Source organism: Ylistrum balloti, unplaced genomic scaffold, assembly GCF_031769215.1.
Source record: "Ylistrum balloti isolate Yb309-2 unplaced genomic scaffold, AGI_CSIRO_Ybal_v1 Utg369668, whole genome shotgun sequence".
In the NCBI taxonomy this organism is placed as follows: Eukaryota; Metazoa; Mollusca; class Bivalvia; order Pectinida; family Pectinidae; genus Ylistrum; species Ylistrum balloti.
In genome coordinates, this window is record NW_026781915.1 from 731,654 (window position 1) to 755,922 (window position 24,269).

At 36.4% G+C, this 24,269-nt stretch overlaps 1 protein-coding gene across 1 annotated transcript in view; it reads left to right on the plus strand.

Moving 5' to 3' along the window:
* Positions 1 to 187: 187 nt before the first annotated feature.
* Positions 188 to 24,269, plus strand: part of LOC132561136 (uncharacterized) — a 60,111-nt gene continuing 36,029 nt past the window's right edge. The window contains exons 1-10 of the mRNA XM_060225868.1: positions 188 to 195; positions 4,123 to 4,537; positions 5,259 to 5,442; positions 5,622 to 7,374; positions 7,674 to 9,417; positions 9,770 to 9,935; positions 10,531 to 10,627; positions 11,167 to 11,322; positions 11,914 to 16,297; positions 16,492 to 19,506. Coding sequence (XP_060081851.1) covers positions 188 to 195; positions 4,123 to 4,537; positions 5,259 to 5,442; positions 5,622 to 7,374; positions 7,674 to 9,417; positions 9,770 to 9,935; positions 10,531 to 10,627; positions 11,167 to 11,322; positions 11,914 to 16,297; positions 16,492 to 19,506 — 11,922 coding nt within the window. The remainder of the gene's footprint in view (positions 196 to 4,122; positions 4,538 to 5,258; positions 5,443 to 5,621; positions 7,375 to 7,673; positions 9,418 to 9,769; positions 9,936 to 10,530; positions 10,628 to 11,166; positions 11,323 to 11,913; positions 16,298 to 16,491; positions 19,507 to 24,269) is intronic.

Here is a 24,269-nt window from a genome sequence, read left to right on the forward strand (position 1 = left end):
GGTCAGACTGCAGGGGACAACACAGGATAAGACAATGTAGTGTGGGAGAATAGCAGATATTATGTTTCTCCACCCTGGCGAGGAGTGCTCAATTAAATATCTATAAATAGTGCGTAGATCTTTAACAATTACTGTCAATGGTTACGGAGACGCACTTCAGGGACTCGGTGTGTATTTCGTCGACAAAATGGCGAAGTATGTTGTGAAGAAGAAGAAGAAAATCTGCAGTTGAAGCTGAAAATTTCCTTTCATTATGGGGTATGTTATGTTTATTTATATGCTTCTTTCAATGTCTCAGCATTAGAAAAAATGTGCACTGTACTGAACATATATACAAGTCAACCCTTAGATTTTAAGATCTCAAGTAAGTATGACATAATCAAAGTGGTTCTGTAATAAGAATGACCTAACAAGTAATCAAACTTATATGATTAAAATTATGATATAGGTTACATTTACCGTGTTATATCGCTTGCTGCTAATCATTTTTCATACCAGTGGAATTCCTTGGATTTGTAATTGCTTGAATATTATTAAATCGAAACACACTTCTAATCTAAAGCAATATGCGTGTTGCACACCGTATCATTTCTACTTACAGGATGTTTACATGTTATTCAGTACTATGCTATGTTTAATGAGACGTTAGAACATCATCACTGGCAAATTACTGCTGAACAGGAAGCTACCTATCGACTTAGTTCTGAAGTTAGATAGTTGTTTCACAGTACATTAGAGATAGTGTGAGATTATCTGTAGATAAGGCGCATACAGAGTGCTGACCTAGAGTCGTTCGTCTTAGATTCTCTATCCATTACAATAAACAAGGGCTAGTATCGGATTCTACCTATCTTTAAAAGATGTATCTATGTACTGTTTGCTTTTAAAGAGTAACCTTTCTTCGTCGATCGGTATCGATTTAGTATGCGTCAACACTGAGCCAACGTGTTCACTTTATCGCTTTAAGTATGCACGAGATATATGCCTGTAAATCAAAAGAATATTTCAGTATCCAACATCTGAAACACTTGGGGAAAGTTACATGAAATATTTCGTGTGTCTTTACTTCGTTTATGACATGATCTGACCTTGCTAATAAAGATAACCAACACATTTTTCAAATAAACGTGCAGAATAAGTAAGGGCCACTGATAAGCATTCGTTATATATGTTTATTAAAGCCTTAATTTTGTCTCCCGAGAAAATTATTACACCAGGAAGCACAATAGACAATGGGTTCGTGGTAGACTACGTTCATGTAGACCCACTAGCTGTGTCCTGAGCCTTTAAATGTACCTGGTACATGTACATATGTATATGTATATAACTAAATATAATAGTAGTATTCACAGCGCGAGTTACACAACACCAGGGAACAAAGTTACCTTCCATTTAAACGTATTTAAAAGAAGGAATGTGACTGGTGTATTACTTTACCGACATGTTTTCAGATCAACTATATTTGCTATAATTTTTAACTGTTGGATATTTTTGTATGTATTTATGCTATTGTTGAATTGTTTTGACTTCAAATATTTATATTTTATATTAGATTGTAGATTATAGAGGTCCTTTGAACAATAGCAGTGTATGTGACTTTGAGATAAAAACCTTGGTTGCTATTATTTACGTCGCTATTTTCACGATACCGTTTTGTGTTTTATAACCGACACTAATCTTCTGGAAAAAAAAAGAAGTTCGAGCATGAAAGGTCCCTTTATATATATAATCCAACCTATTATATCCAAAGAAATTTCATGAGCAAATAATACATCTTCTGATTTGTTACAGTGCTAATTTCTATTCATATTTTGCACTACTTCCATCGAATTTGAGTTTGAATCAAAATTCTGTTGAGGTGTTGGTACTCTTTTTGTAGTTCTTGGTATCAATTTGATATTGTCTCTTTTCGGTAATCCCTCTACAAAAACACTTTTTCTTATGATTAGCACTGCTGCTGTTATAAACACAATTTACGATTGAACCATACCACACGCCCTACGTTGAAATTGGTCACTAAATATAGTGCGCTTCATTCATTAGAAAAATACTATAGTCTTCAATGTTATATTTTTTCCATTTTAAACAATATTTTATAACAATGTATATGTAATCATAACACATCCTCATCGAGATTTTGTCTTTTTCTTTAGATCACTTCGGATTTTCCTGTTGCTTCCAGGACTTTAAATTTACGCTCTTAGCACCATTTTCGAGTCCTAGAAGTACATGTATGATGTAGTTTAACTCATTGTTTGACTGTACCGTACCTTACTCTAAATTTGTATTGAAATGTTTGGATACTATCATCTGTCTTTTATTTTCCGATGGTACCTTTTGTATTTTACAAGTCAGAGTTTGGTTTTTTCCCCTGTCTTCAAATTTGTAATGATGATACTATCTTAACAAACAGTACCTGTATTCACTCGTTAAAATTATTTTCATCTTTACAACGATATACTGCCCAGTTATATAATCATGATGTCATATTTTGATCACTAATTGTGTTCAAAAACATTTTTTCTTAAGTGATCTTTTTATCATTATCATTTAAAACACTTATACTCGGTGAAAATGTAAGGGTCAGTGCACCTCTCCATCTGGTTTTTGACATTTCTTTCACCAAATTTTGATTTTAGCATCAACGTCGAGTCTTAAAATGAAGAGTCAGTTGTAGGTTAATTCATAGATTTCGCTTCTCCGTATCTTATTCAGTCTATTGTATCGTCTTCCAAGATTTTACGAGTTTCCCCATACACATGATATATCCCTAAATGAGCTCAACAGGTTCTATCTTATTTTGTTTTTTTCAATAAAAGTTACTTTAGAAGTGCATTGCGGTCACACATCATGTTATGCAAACTGTTGGAAGGAGGGACGTATTCTTAATACTTAATAATTTTGTTATTTTCTCTTTATGTTCAATATTCATTCATTTTTCATTTGACAGTTGATTCATTTAAAACTTTCTGTCTTTGCATTTTGCTTGATAACACAATTCATGTAGTCCTTTCTGAGATTTATAATACAGTGTATCAAATGTTTTCAAAGTGTACGAAACTCAATTAGTCTTAACATATTTTGTCTAAGAAATACAAACCATCAATCATACACGTTTTTATCAGTCCTCATTTTTATTTTGGGCGATACAATTTCATACAGCTATGTAGTTCCATGACTGTGATTGTGGGCGTCAAGGAGCAGTGTAAACAACTAAACTTGTATTTTTTCTCTGTTATGCTATATTTCAGGAGGATTAATTGTAGTTTTGTCATTTTCGTCAACATTATTGAACATACAGGGTTCAAATTCGTGTACGTGCTTTGGAACACAGATATAAACTTATGTCGTAATCGATCAAGTGCCTGAACAACTGCCGTTATGGCCGTCAAGTAGAGACTGACATACAATACCATATGCTTATCTGCGAATAGTCATTATTTATGAGATTTGCAGGGGATATTTATTGACTGTATTTATTTACTTCTTTCTATACACAAATAAATGGAAATTTGACGGTTTCTGATGTGTATTTGTCTTTAGACTTTAATTTCATTACACGTTAAACCTACTTAATTATTTGCTAGCTGTAATTGTTCACGCATGCAGTTTCTGTCATCTTTAACATTTAACACCAGTGTTTAAAGAGATTACTTATATTATTATATATCCTCCACGATGAAATACACTGAACATTTTGGTCCTTGGTAACTTACGTAGCTGTTGTGTTCTACAACAACATGCCCTGAGTTTCATGTTCCTTGATAACCGAATATGGTTGTTGCGTTCCAAAATAACTGAACATGACCGTTGTATTCCTTGGTAATTGAACATATTTGTTGTGTTCTACGGTGATATACATTGAATTTTACACCCTTATGTCACTGAATTTGTTTGTTATGGTCTTCTGCGCTGCGTTCTTAAGTAGTTGAATATGCCCGCGGTCGTGGTCTTTATTTTTCCAGAACTTCGTGTTTATTAGGAACTGTTGTGTTGTGTCATATACTGAATATTGTGTAATTGAATATGCTTGTTTGGTTCTACAATGGTTGCACGCTTAGACTAAAAACTTTCAGATTTTAATATTCTGCTCTTGGATGACATGTTGACGTTTTGTTTCAGAGTAATTGAGAGGACAAAGGGGCTGGAGCGTGAAGATGACGACAGCGAAAGTGTGTACTTGTACTCTTCACGTCCCACCACCCCTGGTGAAAGAAAGGGCCTGCTGGTCAGATTCCAACTGGTCAGTCGGACACAGCCCTGTGTAGCCTACCATTACATGTCGGTCAATTTAAATAGTAAGCTGTCAGAACTCAGGCGACCAGTCAACGCACACTTCAAAACACACTTTGATGGGGGTTTTATTTTCCTCTGTAAGACCAAAGAAGTCATCAATTCCAGAGAGAGACAGCTGACCATATTTGACATTTTGCCAAAGCTACCAAATCTCGCAGTAACACAAAGTTACAATAGGACAGATCGCCGACAAAAAATGCCATCCGACAGCTTTTTATATCCGGGCGTGCACTACAAAGAGGTAAGACTGTGAATATAACCATGATTTAAAATTCAATAAAAGTAGGGCAAAATATGAACAAAAGCAAGAATAACACTGCGACTCTGAGATAACATGAAGGTTAAGGAAGCGTGAGTGTTTTTTGTTATCGACGACACCAACCATGTAAATTTTGGTCAATTTAAGTCAAGTCACAGCCTCAAATGTGAACAAGGTATACAGCAACGGAACCAACAGGCAAAAAACCCCAGCATAAAACACGTCCAGCTTCATATCGCACAAAGAAAAGCTCTTCGATAGATTTAACATCGTAAGTTAACAAAGAGGTACAGTTAGTTTCTATAGGAATGCTAATAGCCTATTGAAGGATCTTACCACCAAACTTGACGAAGATGTTGTCAATCAGCAACTCAATTATTTTCTGCATATTTCTTCCTTGAATTGGATATGGTTAAGTGCAGACTGGAAATATTAAACGTTCTCATAGCAGAAGAGTGTGTTGAAGATTGGTCAAATGCTGTTTGGAGTTCTTTAAAATTTCAATATCATTAATTCCACTTTTTGAGTAAATAGTATTACAATAAGATTATGGCCCATATTTGATTGTATTAAGAATAGTAGTAGATGACAGGACAAATGTTTGGCTGAACAGCTAGACGAGCTAGCAATCAAACGATGTCTTTATATATTCTTGTGAAGTTTACGAATCGAATATAAATGAATGCTTTATTTCTCATTGCAGTTGTCACATGACATCGATGGGAGACGTCATTTGGTAACATGTGCGTGCGTGGTCTTCCTGTTTGAGCGGAGTAAGGTTAGCCATTGGCCTGCAGACAAACTTCAAGAGGAACTCAGTGCCGGCATGTTGGAGGGTTTTAGCTTTATTCCAAGCGACATAATGTCTTGGAAGGAAAAACTCGTCGGTAAAACACGCTGGTGTATTATCATGATATGCTGTTGTTGCTTCTCGAGTTCAATTCTCTTCCATTGAATTAGAAATATTACCCAATTTCTTAGCGTGGAAAATTTTGTGTTCACTATTATATTGTTAAGATTATCGGCAAATTAATCGACGTCTCATTTCAAAATAATGTCGTTTCAGAAAACCGGGCTACAGCTATTCATGGTTATGCCGCATGTAACCAGAAGAAAGAACTGGAGACCGCAATTCATCAACTACCAGGGAATACCTACGTGCAAAACTTGAAGGATCAGAGAGGCGCCGTTCCTCTCCATTATGCCGCAGAGAGTGGTCACCTAGAGATTTGTGAGTTATTGATAGCCGCTATTGGCAAAGATCTTATCTTTCAGCAAGACGTGAACCAAAAGACTCCTCTACACTGTGCTCTCTACAGGCGAAAGCTACAGACTGCTGTATATCTTCTCCAGTTAAACTCCGACTTGACACGGAAAGACGTATATGGAAATAGCTGTATAGATTTATTACTTCAGCAGTCTTCCAAGGATCTGGATTTCATCATTTCAAAACTTCAAACAGACTGTATTGACGAAGTCCTGAAATATCATATTACGTGGTTTGCCTTAAAGAAAAGGGATATAAAAATCTCAAGAAAAATAACTGCGAGCGTTCAACCTGTTGTTGACGACAATCTCGGTGAAGATCTATTACACATCGCGGCTGACATGGGTGACAAGGATGTTGTGGGACATCTGATTTCAAATAAGTTTAGTTTATCAAAGAGAGATGTGAACGGATTTTTACCGTTTCATAGAGCATGTGCTAAAGGAAATGAAGATGTTGCATATTTGCTCCTGTATCCGGACATGGAAGATTCCGATGTATGCAAAGGTGTATCTCTAGCAGTGAAACAGAAGTGTTATACAATCTGTTCAGAAATACAAATGATGAAACCATCCCTTGTCATGGACGAAAGTTTTGTGTGTACCCTAATAGAACACATTGACACAATACTTAGCAAAGTAAGCAAAGACGGAAAGAGCAGAGAAAAAGAACTTAAAGACTGGGAAAAACTTTTAAAGAACGTAATTCCCCTGTTGCAGAAGGAAGATGGAGTACTGGAGACTTACGTATTCGACTGTGCTCGTCACAACCTACCAAATTCCTTAATGCTTTTGAAGTCAATCGGAGCAAACTTCAACGACAGGGATTTCATGGGGAGATCACCATTACATGAAGCAGCAGAGCGCGATAGTTGTAAAGCCATCAATGAGCTTTTGAATGGAAACTGTAATCCAAATGCGGTTGACTGGCGAGGAGGAAGTCCACTGCACTATGCATGCGCAAAAGGGCATCTACAGTCCGTCAAAGTGCTGTTGAGCTCAAATAAACAAGTTGAAGCAGGCAATCAGAATGCAAGTGGAAGAACACCACTGCTCGCAGCTGCGTATTCTGGAAAATTTGAAGTAGTCCAGTTCTTGGTTTCTAATTATGCCAGCAAAATTAACATATCAGCCACTGACAGCTACGGCCAGTGTATACTTCATCATCTTGTCGGGATGCCGGAAAAAATAGCAGATCTCGTCCTCGCGAAATACTTCTCTGTTGAGAAAACAGAGAAAGGAAAGTACTTCAAAAGAACTCTCTGGGTGGATTCGGTGAAACACTCTGGGTGGTGTCGAGAAATTATTGTCTCTCGCTTTCGAGCGACGGTGTTGGATATGTCTAAGGAAAAGGGGAAAGTGTACTTTACGGATTCAGAGACCGACGAGAAGTTGGAGGGACCATTCAATCATGGATTGAGAGTGGCTTCGTGGAATTCTCGAAAAGGCATTGAATCAACAACAAATTTGAAACCTAGAAAGTCACCAAAGAAGGAGACAAACGCGTGCACGAGATGTAAAGATTTCGTAGGCATGCTTTCAGCATACCGAGGGTAAATACTTACTCCTGTCAGTCCCCCATTGATATATATTCATCAATTATGCAAAATCTTAATAGAGAATCAAAAAAGTTTATCAACCATGTTTTTAATGCGCAATTTCTTTCTTTGCTGACTTTGCTGATAGAGTTATCAAGCAATATTAAGACAACTCTGTCTATTTCATACGAACATGTATTAATGTATCATTCAGCTAATAATGTTCCCCGCTATGTTTTTTGTGTCGACAGACGTTTTCTCAAATTATGTCGTGATAAATTTATAATGAATATGCAATGCTCTTGTTTTTCTAGACCTCACAAATGCACGTTGGCAGGGAAAAAACGGCATGAAGGAGAGGGTGAAATACGCAAGATTGCTCACAAAGCTTTTAAACACCATTACATCTTTCAACAAGAAGTCATCTCGCCCGTGTTTAACGCTGTGAAAACAGGAAATATTTTGTTGGTAAAGAAACTGGTGAAATTTAACCCGGAATACATCAATCAAACTGATAATTTCGGTAGAAGTTTAATAGAACTCGCTATTGATCGAGGATCGGTGAAAGTTGTACAAACATTACTAGACCTGCTACCATCACAGCCTAACCCAAGTCTAGTGTACAGAGTTCTTATGCAAAAGAAAAAGAGCAAGAGCGACAACACAAGGAAGGTTTTACTAAGTTCTCTGATTGCAAAAGGTCATCTTGTTGACAAAAGGCTGGAGACCGGTAAAGTCACTCACGACGGCTGTTCAATTCAAAAGGGCAAATTCTGCTACAAACAGTGTTATTTAAAGGGATATACGCCATTAGAAGTTGTCGTGAGAAACAACGATGAAGATGTATTTAAGATGGTTCTAGACAAATCTTCCAGAAGAAACAAATCTGTTGCATTGTTGATAGCAGCTTACAAGGGACACCATGCAATGCTTGAGACAGTCAAAAGGAAAACTTATTCTCAAAAGAAAGACAAAAATGAAGACGAAGACGACGAAGAGGATGATAACAAAGACGAAGATGAAATTGACGAACGCGTTTTGTTAGACATTGCTTGTCGAAGCCCACACATCACGACTGATTTAATAAAAGTTCTTGGCAAGCTGTATCCTGAAATGATGGAACAAAACACACAAGGAATTCTGACAGAACACCCAGTGAACAGACAGTATCTGCTATTTGATATACCAAAGAAAAAATTTCCAGAATCGACCTCTCTTGGAAAAATTCTTTCAAGAGTGTACGACCGAAAATCGAGAATATTCCTCAAATCGAAAATAGAAGACATCGCTTGCCAATTAATAGACGAAGGGATTAATTTAGGCAAAGTTTATCTCAATACTCATTCTCAAAGGACAAACGCCGACAAATTCCTGCATGGTTGCTGCGAATGTTTTCTCGCAGCTATGGAAGGAAAGTTCTATAAGGTAGCGGAACGTATTTTGAATAAAGATGTTTCAACGATATGGAAATGTGCAATGAGTGAGACGCCATGTCGATTTCAACATTCCTTCAAAAAGAGGATGATGGACCGGAAAATGAATCACATGCATGAACCACAATATATCGATTATATGTTGTTATTAGCATGTTCTGCAGAGGTACCAAAGACAATCCTTCAGGTCTTATTACAAACTGGAATCAAGGAATTTAATAAAGATACCGGTCCACTAGACGATATGGATGAAATAACGAGATCAAAAGTAGAAAACATAAAGGATCCCTTTCTCCAAAAGGCAGTTTACATCGCACAGTTAATGTCAATACAACGCAAGGGCACTCCCGATATATTCAGGTTGATTAAAATGCTGCCAAATATCTTCAATATTCTTCAACATGTCGATAGCAAACTCTTCAAACAACCGACTTGTCGAGATGGTATCAGCTGCTTCATCCGTACATGTTGTGATCTTTCGATCAGTGGTCGGTGTGGATATGACAAAAGGTTGGCTGCCAATGGAAAGGTTGAATATGTTCCTGTGGATCTGCCTGAAGGTCTTCATCTCCTCCATATGGTGTGTGCGCTGGACAACGTAGAGTACGTGAAGGACTTCATCAAGGTATGTATATTTTTCGTATGCGCTAATGTTCATCATCTTAAAAACTAAAAAGCTAAAAGTAAATTTGTTTTGGCAAAATGTCGAAATGTGTCTGGTCAAAGGACTAGGGATTATGTATTAGTAATGACTTATTTGTGTCTGAAGGAGAAGAGATACCAATTAACTACATTCCCAGATCCCCAGGTGCAGATTGTGTTGAGGAATTGAAACATTTTCTTGACCACACTATTGCTATCACTACTCTTTTGCATGCATAATTACCAGGATACATATATATATAGTATGGCATGAATGGATGACCACCAAGTCCTTTGTCAGTATTTATATGTCCTTTTCCTATTGTTTGTTCTAGTGTGGCACAGATATTGACATCAACAAGGTGTCGACCAATGGCATCAGGGCAGTTGATGTGGCAGCTGCGTGTGGAAACTGGCCTGTGTACAAATTCCTAATTGACAAGAAAGCTGAAATCAACAGTGATACTCTCCTCGCTTGCTGCGCCAAAGACAGACACAAAGGTAAACTAAAATTATAATAAATTTAACGCATTTCATCCGAGGCCAATTGAGCTGTTAGAGGTCAGTGGAGGGCTAAATCTGCAGCGGAATCTTAATCTTTTGTGTGAAGACCGAAATCTGATTTTACATATTGTCAGCACTGTAAATTCCATTTCCATTAAATTCTTTTTCTCGTACATGTGTATCAAATACGGACCTAAACGTTTTAATTTGTTTTAATTTCAAATTCGTCGCGATAATCGTGATATGACAGAAAGGTTACACTCATTCAAATTAATATCAGTTTAATAAAAGGAAGCAATGCCTTTTAATATAATAGTTGTGTGGAGTTTGGAAACCGTGCAACTCGGCTTCCACAACGCACATTTATATCACATGTACAACTTACCTTGCAATTTTTTTTCAAAGATAGGCTTCGTTTGTATTGATTTATAAGGGCTGCGAATTTAAATGTTTCTTTATTTTTATGATATGAATGCCAGAAAAATATTTATTTCTCTTTATTACATCAATATTACATTTACATTACAAGTAAACTATTATGAACACGTATGTGTAATTTACACTGACCTTTGTTCCTATTATCTGACCACAGATATGCACTTTTGGATGGATCGATTACACACTGTCTATGGGGAAACCTCGGCCTTAGAGAAACACAGGCTAAAGATAGCAAAGGATCTTTGTAGCAGGTAATACAGGTGTTCTACGTCGGAATCCAGTATATCAAACAACTCAAATTACAATTATATAATATCAAGAATAATTACTTCACGCTTAATTCATTAGGTAAATCAAGGGTAAATGTCATGGTCACTTAAATTGTAATAGCATTTTTAACAGATAGCAAAGCCATTTCATTATATACAAGTTTCTCTATTATTTATGTTTGTAAAGCCATGAAGATAATTTATCTTACTGAATCATGAAGACCTTCGATTTAATAGGTGTATTTGTTTTGGGTGTTTGAATCGGACACAATAAAACTGAGACATGTCACTGAGTTTGATTATCACGTGTAAGCTTATTATTTACTATATAATTGTTATGCCGCCTCAAATATCAAAGAATCATTGTGTTGCATAAGTGATGGATTTATGAAATTGTTTCCATTGCTTTCGATTGCTATTATACTATTTATTTGCATTTCAAAAATGCTTGATATTATACCGGAAATTAAGGTCCTGTGACTTATACACATATTTAAAAAAAATTTCTATGTGAGTTACAGAAACGATAAAGTAAAACCCTCGTACTGTTCCGACTCCGGAGACAATCCTCTAGGAGCTGCCCTAAAGTCAAAACTCTGGAGTGTGGCCGAATTTCTATGCACTGTAAACGCTGGAGCAGCAGTCTTACCCATGTTACAAGGCATAAGAAGCGACAGGTATACCCACACTAATATATGCTATTGTAAAATAGTGTCAGTGTTTGTGCAATAGGCAATTTCGCAGTCGCTTAGCAAGGTTCATAGAAATTAAGGGTTATTTAAAGGATATTAAAAGTTGTAAAATATTTAAAGACGATGCGTTGCATTCCCTACAGACTTAATGTCCATTGAAATGTCGTGAGAATAATGAGTCAAATATCACTGCTCATTCCCGCAATTTTCTAACACTTTCGGTTTGGAACTTTTAAAACTAGTATGAAAAAGGTCCCCGTTAAATATAGGTCGTATGAGAGGTCTGATACAAGCTTTTCAGTGATGCGTTATTGGTTAAAACTATAGATTGTTAGTGTTTATGTTACTGATGCCATGATGTGACGTGACTGATTGTATCATGATTTGAACATTTTAAATGATATACATTTGATTGGCCGTATTGTCCTCTTTTTGAACCTTGGATTTCCCCACTTTATTTTCATTTTTAACAATATTGTGTATATTTGAGTTCAAAAATTTGCTTTTTAATTACTGTAAGACATAAAATGTTTAATTTTCATTTTGTTCATAACTATCTATTTTGTTTCTTTTAAGAAAACCGGAATGGGCTTTAGAAGCGCCAAAGGATCTCTTACGGATGATAGTGGAGGCTTCAGTGAAGTTTTTCTCTTCAGCTACCGAGAGTTCTTCAACTCCAATTCCATTCTTGCTTCAAACCATTACAAAACGGTCCGATTTCAAGTTAGTGGATAGTATGGTGAAACTGCTTGACGCGTTAATTACCGGAAACGAAAAATGGTTAGAAATGTGTTGTCAGTCTGACCAGCATGAAATGACAATTTTACACTATTTATCACAAATCGGGCATACACGTGGCTTAGAGACCATATTGAAACGTATACCGGCAAACATAAGCAGAAAGAAAATTATTAATCAGTATGATTCAGCCGACGCATCCGCTCTTTGGTATGCTCTTGCAAACAAACACTGGTCTACAGCATCACTGCTGCTTATATCTGGAGCAAACGGATACAACGAAAGAGCAATACCTGGTTTTGAGCCAAAACAATGTGCTTATGGAAAACAAGACGTTCAGACTGGACAGGGTACGAGGTTGAAAACCGCAAGCGTCGAGAACGGAATTGATATTTCTTCAAATGCGGGAAACAATGTTACCTTGTGTCTTGCATCTTCGAGTTCTTTCTTCAGCGACAAAAAAGAGACTGTTTCTGATACAAACACAAACCAAAAGGAAAATAGACATTCCACAAAAACCGATCCTGAAAAAGTTGCTGTTAAAAGACTCTTAAAGATAGCACAGGCAGCGGATGCAGCAGGATGCGATATTATACATGCTGCATGTGCTACAAGAAACTATGAGCTTGTACAGGAGATCCTAAGGATACATCCAGATGCTTTCAGGCAAAAGGATGATCAGGGTTACTTTCCATTTGCTTATGCAGTGATTGGGGGAAGCAAGGAAGTAATAGATGTGCTGAAAGAAAACATGACTGGTGAAATAGCCGAAAAATCATTAGAACCCTTTATATGGAAAATGGCGTCTTCAGAAAAAAGAAATTTACTTGATCGTGCATTTTCACAACTTCTCGCACATATTTATGATGAAAAGCGTGAATTTTTTGAAGATCACACAAAGGAAACTGATGTGAAACTTTCTCCTTTTCGATGGGGCGAACTTTATTCTAGCACCATATGGCAAGAAAAGCAGAAAATATTAAAGAGTTGTTTGAAGCAAGATGAATTGGTAGGTAACGATATTGAGCAAGTGATGGAACACATTGATGTTTTACGTAATGTGTTGCTGAGAACACATCCGTTGGACTCGTTTCTTTATCTAAACCCAGTAAACGACACATACCTACCTGAGGAATATGCGGAGTCACTACTTACTCTGTTATTGAATCACATCACAGACATTAATCCCAGTAGCATATTATCTCTCGTGATGATGCAGAAGTCATGGATCTTAAAAGAACTCAAAAAAAGCAACGTTGCCAACACTATTAAGGCAATGAAGAAACAAATACTGTGGAAATATTCCGTTGTCGATTGCATATTCATTTTTGCTAGCCCAGAAGATGAACGGAATTTTAGCGATGGTATTAATCAACTTAGAATTGACAAGGAATTAAAGGAAATCATGGGCAAATACAGCTTGAACTTGTCGTCAGGCATAGGATCGCTAGCGGTGCAGAAGAATCTATGGGTTTTCCTTGAACATGTCCTGTTTCAAACGTTTGAAAACGAAGGAAGTCTCAGTGACAAATGGCATTCCATTCTTGCGACCGCAGCGGAGCGTGGACAACTCCCGTTCCTCAGGTCGATATTGGACAAACTCCACATACCCAGAATGACAGCTGAGCAAAGGTCTTGTTTTACTGCGTATCTCTGTCTAGCCTGTCGGGCTGGAAAGACTGATGTTGTAAAGTACTTACTACGGCACAACGTGCCGACCGTTGGCTCCATGGATGAATACCCAATACGTGATATTCTCGGAAAGCGCCATGAGAATTCGTGGAACATTTTGCAATATGTATTTTACAGTAAGTCAGAAAGTACACTTAAAGAGATACTGAGTGTTCTGAAAACCGAAAAGGAATTTCTGAGAACTCTTCAAGTCGACGAATGCATCAAGCAAAGTGGAAAGACGGGCAGTCCAGGAATTGTACATCAGATGACTCAATTCTTGTCCATGACCAAAAATGAATGTGTCACACCGAGAGAATGGGACCTAATGCTACAGACAGCATCAAGCAGAGGATATGAAGATCTATGCATTTATCTTATTGAAAAGCAATCAGCAGACGAATGTTCGACTGATAATAGCAATATGTCACCGTTACATTATTGTGGTTACTATGGAATGGAAAAATTGGCGTCGGTTATAATAGAGAAACGACCATCAGCGCTGGGGAATACCGACATCAGGGGCCTGACTCCTAAAGACTACGCAAATGCGATGGGAAGGCCACAATTATTCAAGGGTTCCACGCAAACTCTTAAACAACTTGCTTCTGAATGCGTCGGCTGGCTGAGATGTCTTCTTAAAGAAAACTCTCTCATTCAACAGAGTTCTTCTGAAGTGATTATTTCACCGCATGTGTTTGCTCTGAGAGAACTCACACTGCAAAATCTACTTTTACGCACTGATGACCATGCATCCGAAAATATTATCAAATGGTCTTCTTGGGAGTTTGTTCGCTTAGCAGAAAATGAGCCACAAAAGTGTGTTGAAATCTTCATACAAGCAGCAGCACATAAATGCAATAAAGCTTTAAGAGCTCTATGTGACGTATTACAAACTACTACAGACAGCAAACATAACCTCCAATCGCTTTTGCTGATGGATGGAAAACTGAGCGATGGACAAGCGAAGAGGTCGGCAACTGGTAGACGTGGAAATGGTTTAACGCCACTAGGCTGGGCTATTTACTCACAAAATATGGAAGGGGTTGATATTCTGATGGAAAAGGAGGCATGTTTAACATGGAGAGAAACATTTTCTCTGGAAAACATACTCCATCTGGCTGTCAAAACCGGAAATCTTTCCATCGCAAAACATGTCAATGACAAAACAGACGGCAAACTGATATCTGAAGAGGACAGGCAAAAGGTAACACCTTTAGCTGTTGCTGTTGCTCTAGGTCATCATAGAACGTTCCGGTTATTGACTAAGAACAAATTGAAATCAGTCTCTTCTAATCATGACAAACATGGAGGAAACCGAATTGACTATGGGTGTGTTGATTGTTTGTTAGATAATTGCATTGGTTGGTCTAAAATCTATCACAGCGGTGATTCTGAAATGATATCAACAGAGGATGAAGATACAAGAGTTATTTTTCAAAAGAAAAACAACAGAGGCTATGTCTTGGAGCATATGCCAATGAGAATATGTAAAGTACCAATTGACGTCCAACATATGTGTGAAGTCAATTCAGAAGAAAAGACCTATCGATTGCATAAAATCCACTACATAAGCAAACTGTGTGGACTTGACAGCAACCTTGTGAAATCAGCACTTTTCTCCATGGGATACAAAGCAAATGAAGAAACGATGCAGTGGATCATTCTCCGATCACTCACAGATCCATCTGAGGCAGCAAAGAAAGCAGTTAGATTTGGTTTCAATGAATTAGCTATCAAATTTATTCCACAGTTAAATGATGAGCAAACATTTGATGTATTTGAGACAGCAGCAGTTAATGGGAATTATCATCTCCTCGAGCAGTGTCAGGAGCGATTGAACTCTCTCATTACGAATGCCATCGGGACAAGATCAATAATTGAATCTGCGGTGGCATTTGGTAATATTGCACTGAGTATACGCTTACTCAGATTTACAGAGTCGTTAGGACAGATAGAACAATTCAATTCCTTCCAAAACATGATAGATGCCATTCCGCAGAAGCTTCTCTGGTTGATAGGGGATCAAGTTCCTGGGAACGATGAATGGAGTAAGGACATTGAACATGGTGAACGGTTGACGCTTCCTGATGTTTGGCTTTCATTAGAGGAAACCGATCCACTGAGGTCATTTATAGAAGAAAGAATAATTATTGACAAACTTCTTCCTGACACAATTAATGGCAAAAAGTTTGTTGCAGATAAAGAGAGCTTTCGAAAGCACTCTTATTTCAAAGAAAAAGGAAACATCTGGATTGGGTGCTTCATATCTTCGAGTCAGATATTCGGTCATGTGAAGGACGCGTTGAATACCGATGATCCAAAAACAGCGACAGTAAATACCATTAAAGTCGCTTGTCTACCACCTGGATCTTCAGATCATCCGAAGCTGAGTTTCGAAACAAATGGGACACTGCTAGACAGCATTGCAGTTGCTATTCACAATGAGACGCCAGTATTGCAACTTGATCCCAGCTTGATTATCCGTGCGAAGGAGACTTCACTGAAGGATATTGTCCAGAGCGATGTCATACCTGCTATGGAACAACAGGTAATTCTCTATAACCTTTATAGTTGTACACATATAATGCAAAAGATAGTCAATAAAGGTATCGCATGTAGATTCTTCTGTGCATAATTGAAAGGAACAGTGAAATTACAAGTTTTCTTTTGTTTCCAAATGAGTGAGTTTGACAAGTATCTAAAGAGTACATATCTAAATGGAATGATGTTTCTATATTGTAGATTAAGACTGAATTTGGAATGCCAATACGAATCAGAGTAGATTGGAACTCTATTGACACACGCAAGCGAACAAGCGGATCTGAAACTGCCATGAAAGCACTGACTGGAGATAACTTCAACAACAAACTGGGAGGTCTACAGGATGTTCTGAATGACTGCATCGAAACAAAAGATACCATCAAACATTTGTTCAATGACGAGACGGTAACGTTAGCTCTGAAACCAGTCACCGTAGTGAAATTTATCACGGTTACATTAGTAGATAGCATTTCTGTTTCAGATGGACAAAAGAAGTCGCGGGTTACCGCACCTGACAGCAACATTTTGTGGAATTTTTCCATGGAAAGGTCAACATTGAAGTACGACAGAACCACCTTTCCACTTTGGTTCCATTTAAACAGATACCGAACTGCATGTGTTGCATTCTGTGACAGTATCTACAGAATATCATATTTACCTTCCTATAACAAAGAATGGGTATTTTCTCTCCACCTTCGAAGAAAAAGAGATGTAACGTTTGAAATGGAATGGAGTTCCTTCCAAACGACAGACGAGAAAACATTCATGGACCTGGTTGGTCATGGGATAGCAAGAGAGCTTCAAGTGATGGCTTGCGAAACCCAGGCAATGTTGCGTTTAACCATCGACAGTAATCATGTCACAGTAAAGAACTCTGCATCTGCACTTTACACCGGCATCAGTCTTGATACTCACGGGAAGTCTGTCACTGCCTCGGTATATATCCACCAAACCGCAAAGAAAACTTGGGTAGTTGAAGATGGCCGAACTGCAGCAAAACTTGGTGACTTGGAAGACAAACAGCTTAGTCATGGAGACTGGCAGAAGGAAACTTACTCAATGGTTAAAGAATATATAGCAAACGCTAGAAAAGTTGCAGAAAATCGATTTGGTTTCAGTATAGACATTCTCTTTGATGAGAAAAGGATACTTGCCCCGTTACTGTTGAAGTGCAGAAGAGAGGCTGCGCATCCACATGAACTCGTCCAGCGATCAATGAAGGAGTTTCTAGAAAAATTGATCATTGTATATGAAGAAGCGATGAATCAGGTGCTGTCTGGTCCATATACATCGTATTCATTTTATATGCAGGACCTCGACGTGCCATCAGGGATATGGAAGGACTACGAGAAAAGAAACGGCAAGACCTCTAAATCAAATAAAACACTAGTTTTGCGGAAGTATAAAACAGATCGCAGTCACAAATGCATAGAAGATTACAACTATTCTAACCGCTTCGAAATGCAACAAGTGTCACAAGGTGATATTGAAGACGAAACAAACGTATCGAAATGCTATGAATTTATGTATCCAACGAGCAAGTTGATGGATAGGAGTCATACTGACCACTCACAGCACATCCGCTTCGTATCTTGCCTTGGAAAAATGTACGAGATAGTGGACCAGAATGCTCTGATGAGAGCACTTAGCAAACTGCCCACAAAAGCGGTGATGGGTCACGACGCACTAGATATTCTTGAATTATTTGGGTCCGAAAGATTATTCATCAAGTTGTTCCCCGCGCTTACGAAGGATATACAGCTAAGCAGCGTGTCTTCAACAATTCCGGTCATGTACGACTCTTTTTATAGGATCAACTGCTTACAACGAGTACATCACATTGATCACTTTGTCATCAACTGGGACGACTTATTTGAATCTAAAAGAGCTAACAAAGATGAAAATCTACTGAATGTGCAAAGTTTTATCAGAACTCTGGAAGATGTCCTGATATGGACATATCGGAAAGAAGGCTTGCCATGCAATATAGTTGAAAACAGAAACAAAGTATCCAAAATGTCGCTTATAAAGATATCAAGTCTCCATCTGACAAAACTTTCAGATGATTTCAGACCAGACGCTTCTGTTGTGAGGATAATACAACCGAAGGAGAAAAGTCAACCCCATGTTTATCTCCGACAAGGCAACGCACTGACAGTAGCATTTCAAAACTTCAAAGATATTGGTATGTTCTATGAAATCCTGTTGACAACAGCAGTTCATGTTCTGGAAGTGGAGGTGAAAATCTTCATTGAAACAAGCATTGCCCAACCTCATGAGAAAGATAAATGGAGAAAGAAACAGTATGATGGCCCCGATCCTATTCGACCTGACTTATGCTATGTCGAAAACATTCTACCAAACATTTTATCTTGCTTGGGTGATATCATAAATACAACAGAAGGAAAAGAAGCTTTGATGGCAGGCTTTGTGGATTTCCAGTTTGCCCGGTCTGAATCTAATAGGACAACGATCAAGTTTGAAGACGGTTGGTTGATATGTTCAATATCCCCAGAGGACATGGGTGCTAACTTGAACATTCTGTTCAAGTCAGCTCTCGGTATCAAAGTTAACAGAAATCCTGCTCTGCAATACAAAGGTTCGGGTGTTTACTTCACAACCCAAGATGAAAACATTCTAGAGGTGATGAGTGAAAATTGCCACCCAAACATGCTTCAAATGATGTGTGACACAAACTATTTCACAATACAGCTGTTGGATAGAGAAAAGAAACAGCCCACATATATAAAACCACTTCAGGCTTTGTTGGATGAAAATCAACAAGCTATCCAAATAAAATGGAAGAGTGTTGACAGACTGCCCTCTAACAGCATGGGACACGTGAAACTGATGTACAGGGATGCATTAGTTGAGAGACAAATAAATACATACATTTGTAAAAACGTCAGCAGACCAACAGAAATAGTGACACAGGGAGGTGGACTAGAGATTCAAAAAGGTGGAAAGGCACTGATCATTGTAGAGCATGACACTCAATGTCACGTCAAGGGGCGGCAGGACATGACAGCAACCAACCAGAGAACAGCTGACATCCAAAATGGCATCCGGATACAGACCAAGGCTAATGTGGATTTCCTCATTAAGACGGGAACGAGGTCATTCAGACAACCATTTCTTCCAATCAAAATCAAGTTTTTATCTGGACATAATGATGCTCAGTGTATCGAGCTTGAGTGTTTGGACACATCTAGATGTGTACGCCTCCGTGCACGATGTTTAACCTGTGGAAGCATGCTGAGGATGATAACTCCTTGTGTTATCATCCCTCCAGGAAAGGAGATGATCATCAACCCAAAGAACCTTGACCATTGAATGAAAGCACGATGTTTTACCTGTGGAAGCATGTTGAGAATGATAACCCCTTGTGTTTTCATCCCTTCAGGAAAGGACATGATCATCAACCAATGAACTTTACCAGTGAATGAACTTTGACCAGTAAATGAACTTTGAAGCTGCTGAACTTTGATCAGATGCTGAACTAAAATATGAGCAGTTGCGGACTTTTGACCAGCTGCTTAATTTTGTACGGTGCTAATATGAGAATAGATCATTCCATTTACGTTATAAGAGGCCAACAACTTTTTCATAAAGTGTATCCTTTCATTAATTAAAAAAAGCGAAGTTTACATTTGATAATATGTACATTTCTATTTTGGTTTTTCTTGACTTATATTTTGTTTACATCAAATCATTGAGTTATGACACTTGAAAGGTATTGTACAAACAAAACACATTGTATCAATTAAGGACCAAATTCGCTTACCTACATATAGTAGCATTTTGTACATATATGTATATAATTTTGATCAAGATAATGTTGGTGTTTTATTAAAGATTTCATTTGATAGTTCTTTTCTATAACAGGTTGATACTTGTTAAACGTACCACATTACGTATGTAAATATACTTGTCTGTTATAACATCATTTTTCATATCTGAATTCTTAGCCTTATATGTCTTTTTCACTTAAAGTTCTGGCCAATTGAAAATTAACAGTGAACATACTGTTGATAATTTTTTAGAGACTAACACTTATTTTGTAAATATTTTTGTACAAATACAGTAGATAAGTTTATTGTTAAGTGTTTAAATGACTCCTGTTTTATTTATCATTCATGCAATTTGGGAATTATATCTAAAAATACTTTCAATGGTTTAGAGACTTACATTTCTTTTGTAAATATTTTTGTACAAATACAATAGATAGTTTTTTGGTGTTTTTCTTCAATGACTTCTGTTCTATTTATCATTCATGCAAAGAAAGAAAGGAAGACAATTAGAATCTTTTTGATAACCACATTGTATACCTTGGTAACCACATTGTATACCTTGGTAACCACATTATATACCTTGGTAACCACATTATATACCTTAGTAACCGCATTGTATACCTTGGTAACCACATTGTATTCTTTGGTTACCACATTGTATACCTTGGTAACCACATTGTATACCTTGATAACCACATTGTATTCCTTGGTTACCACATCGTATACCTTGATAACCCATTACATATCTTGATAACCACATCGTATACCTTGGTAACCACATTATATACCTTGGTAACCGCATTGTATACCTTGGTAACCACATTGTATACCTTGATAACCCATTATATACCTTGGTTACCACATCGTATACCTTGGTAACAACATTGTATACCTTGGTATTCACCTTATATACCAAGACTGGAATATAAAATATCTCGCGCAATCACATTGTTACTAGTCATCAAGTAATAGTTCATAGTTAACACTTCTTGTGTACAGTTTGTAGAGTTACATATACAAAATGTGTTACCGATTTTTTTTCCCCATTTTTGTAAAATTATAGCGATTAAACAACAGGTGTGAAATAACAACCTTATTAAAAACATCACTGTGATATATTTTTGGTTGATTTTGAGGTTATATATATTGGAACATAATTAAACATTTACTTATTTAATTGTTGATATTGTATGTATACAGCTTTTTGATTTCCTCAATGTGCTACTCAAACCAAACAATTTATATACAAATACTTTTCATGCTAGTATTTGATTTTCGATGTTTTGAAGTATTGACTACATGTAACTAAAAATATAAGAAAAGAAATGAGTGAAAGAATTTTAAATGAATGGATGATGAATGAAGCTCCTCTTGTTAGAAAATATAGAAAATGAGATTGCTGAACCATGGATTCCTGAAGTTCAATGTTAAGAGCATTTTATATACAGATCTGTGTATAAAAATTGGAATATTTTTATTCTAGAAAAATTATAAAGTAAATATATGTTAAAACCTAACAAAATAACCACCAGGGACCAATTTTCTGTTTAAAATAATCATCTATTTTTTCAATGTATACTCTGAAATTTTATTGAAATAACATTGTGACATTTCTTGAAAGTTTGGTTTTATCATACATCTACTCATTTGATTGGTTACTCATTTTTACTTCTAATCAATAATTTGAGATCCAGTCAAAAGTGTGTTGAAGTAATGAAGTTATCATGTAAAAATTCATATTTTTTCATTTGATAAACATGTTTCAATCATTCTATAATATTTTTTTTTAATGATACACCCCATAAGGTGGCAATTTTTGTTGTAAAAAAATTACAGCAAAGTTTTATTTCTTCTAAAAGCCATACTTGATTTGTTGATAGTTTTGTTTTTTTTATATTTCTATGTTAAACTTCTGTAGCAGTCTATTATTGTCAGTCTGCTATGCTGTGATACTTCTATTTAGAATTATTTTGCCATTTATGGTGCCTTATCTGTGATGTTGTTGATTCTTTGTTTACTTTACATTTGAGATGAATAATTTTAAAAGTTTTATCTCAAGTTGTGTTTGTACAGTACAATAAATATTTAACTACTGCATACTGTAACATGTTTACTGCAATGACAGTATATAGTTACCACTATAGTGAATACAATGTTATAGTTATATCGAGTTTACATGTAAACGAGTTTATACATATATTCAGCAAAACAAAACTTGTCAGTGTGTAGTAATCCCAAAAACAAAATTAAAATGGTTGTTTTTGATGACGCAATCATCTCCCTTATTTAACAGCCACAAGGAACAATTATGAATTGTATTTTACAGGCTTTTTTTTGTTTTATGATTTGCCACAGGGATAAAGCATAATCTGGTCTTTTTAATTTTATTATTTACATACCATTTTGTAAATATCGTTAATTATGTAATATGTCAAAATACTATATTTTGTAGATATAGTGTGGTGTGCATCCATGTTGTGTCATCACATAATCAAGTGTATTTTTAACCACCATACAGGCATGTGTGATATAGTTTTCAGAGTAGTATACCACAGAAGTTTGATGTTGTACCAGTGCATAAATCTAATTTATGACATAAAATGTTTCAATCATATGCAGGACTCTATGATGTATATAGAGACAATATCACATGTACTGGTATGTCATACTACTGTGATCAATACACTTTAGAGGGCATGTCAGGTTGTACAACAACAAGCCATTTTTTCCATCATATGGCTATTCCTAAATCTTAAGCAACTAATGATTCCTGAACTCATATTCTATGCCAAAAGTCACTATGACAACAAGTCAGTGTATCTGACCAAGTTCTAGAGTTTTAAAAAAAAAGGAAAAAAGGGGAAAAATCTTGAATTGAAAATTCAATCAGCATTCCAACCACCTCCCCCACCCATGTATTTTTTTTTAATTTTGTATACAATATGTTTTCAATGGTGTGATGATAATCAAGAAAAAAGATTTCTTTTTATCTTGCAAAATACTGTAGACCTCCAAACTATTATCCAGTTGAGCATCGATACGAAGATCCATTCCAAGGTTATTGAAGTAGTTTAGTGCTTATAATCTTTGATAATGAAAAACTGTCCAGTCTTGTGAGAGATATGGTGTCAAATATATGTGTTGAAAACATATTACTTAAAATAACACAATGATTATGTAACGTATTTGCTTTCTAATTATGAGTATAATAGTACATGTTCACATGATGTTGTAACGATTTTATACTTTAATTGAAATGTATTTTATATTTTATGTATATTTTAACAGCATTGATACAATAATCCCATTACAGTAAAATCTAACTAAGTTTCGAATCAAAAATATAATTTTGATACAAACAAGACCAAGATGTAAGTCCATCTCTAAAATTGTAGATGTTTGTGATGTAGGAGTGTTGCAAGTCACAAAAGTTCAAACAAACACAGAAGATCTGATGTTAAATATTGCAAGTTTTGTTGGTGTGATATTTTCTTGTACATTTTGTTACAATTGATTTGTAATTGTTCAAAGTAATAAGAGAAAAAAGGTCTGACATTTTTATGTGAACATCAACACTTCTGCCACACATCAAATCCAAACCACTGATAACTGTAGCATTATTACTTAAAGAGTTCCTACGCAAATTATCAAAATGATGCATGTATGTATTAAGATTAATGAAGGATGGCTTAAAAATAGACAAGTCCTCAAGACCTGTTCCTCAAATCACATCCATGTACACTGTAACAAAACATATGTCGTGAATCAGGATACTTTTTATAATATAACTGAAGAAAATTCTTTATAGAACATTTAGTATGAATTCATTGAAATGGCTAGTAACTTTCATAGATAATTATCAGCTTTACTTTTGTACTTGTCTTGATAACAGTATAATAAAGGCGATGGGATAACCTTACAGGATCTTACCAAGTAGTAATATTGGACATCTGACTAATACCACCATATTTATGATTCCTGCATGTGTTTTTTAAGTGGAAGCATTCCATTCTATGATGGCTTTGGGGAATTAACTCTGTCTGTCCACATAGAAAGTCAGACTAAACATTATTTTGCACATGTATCAGTGTTGTCCACTCTTAAAATCCTGTCAGGTTAACCCGACTTTGGCCATTAAACATGACCGACTCAAATCATGCAGACATTTCTGGAACCCCTGTTTTTAAC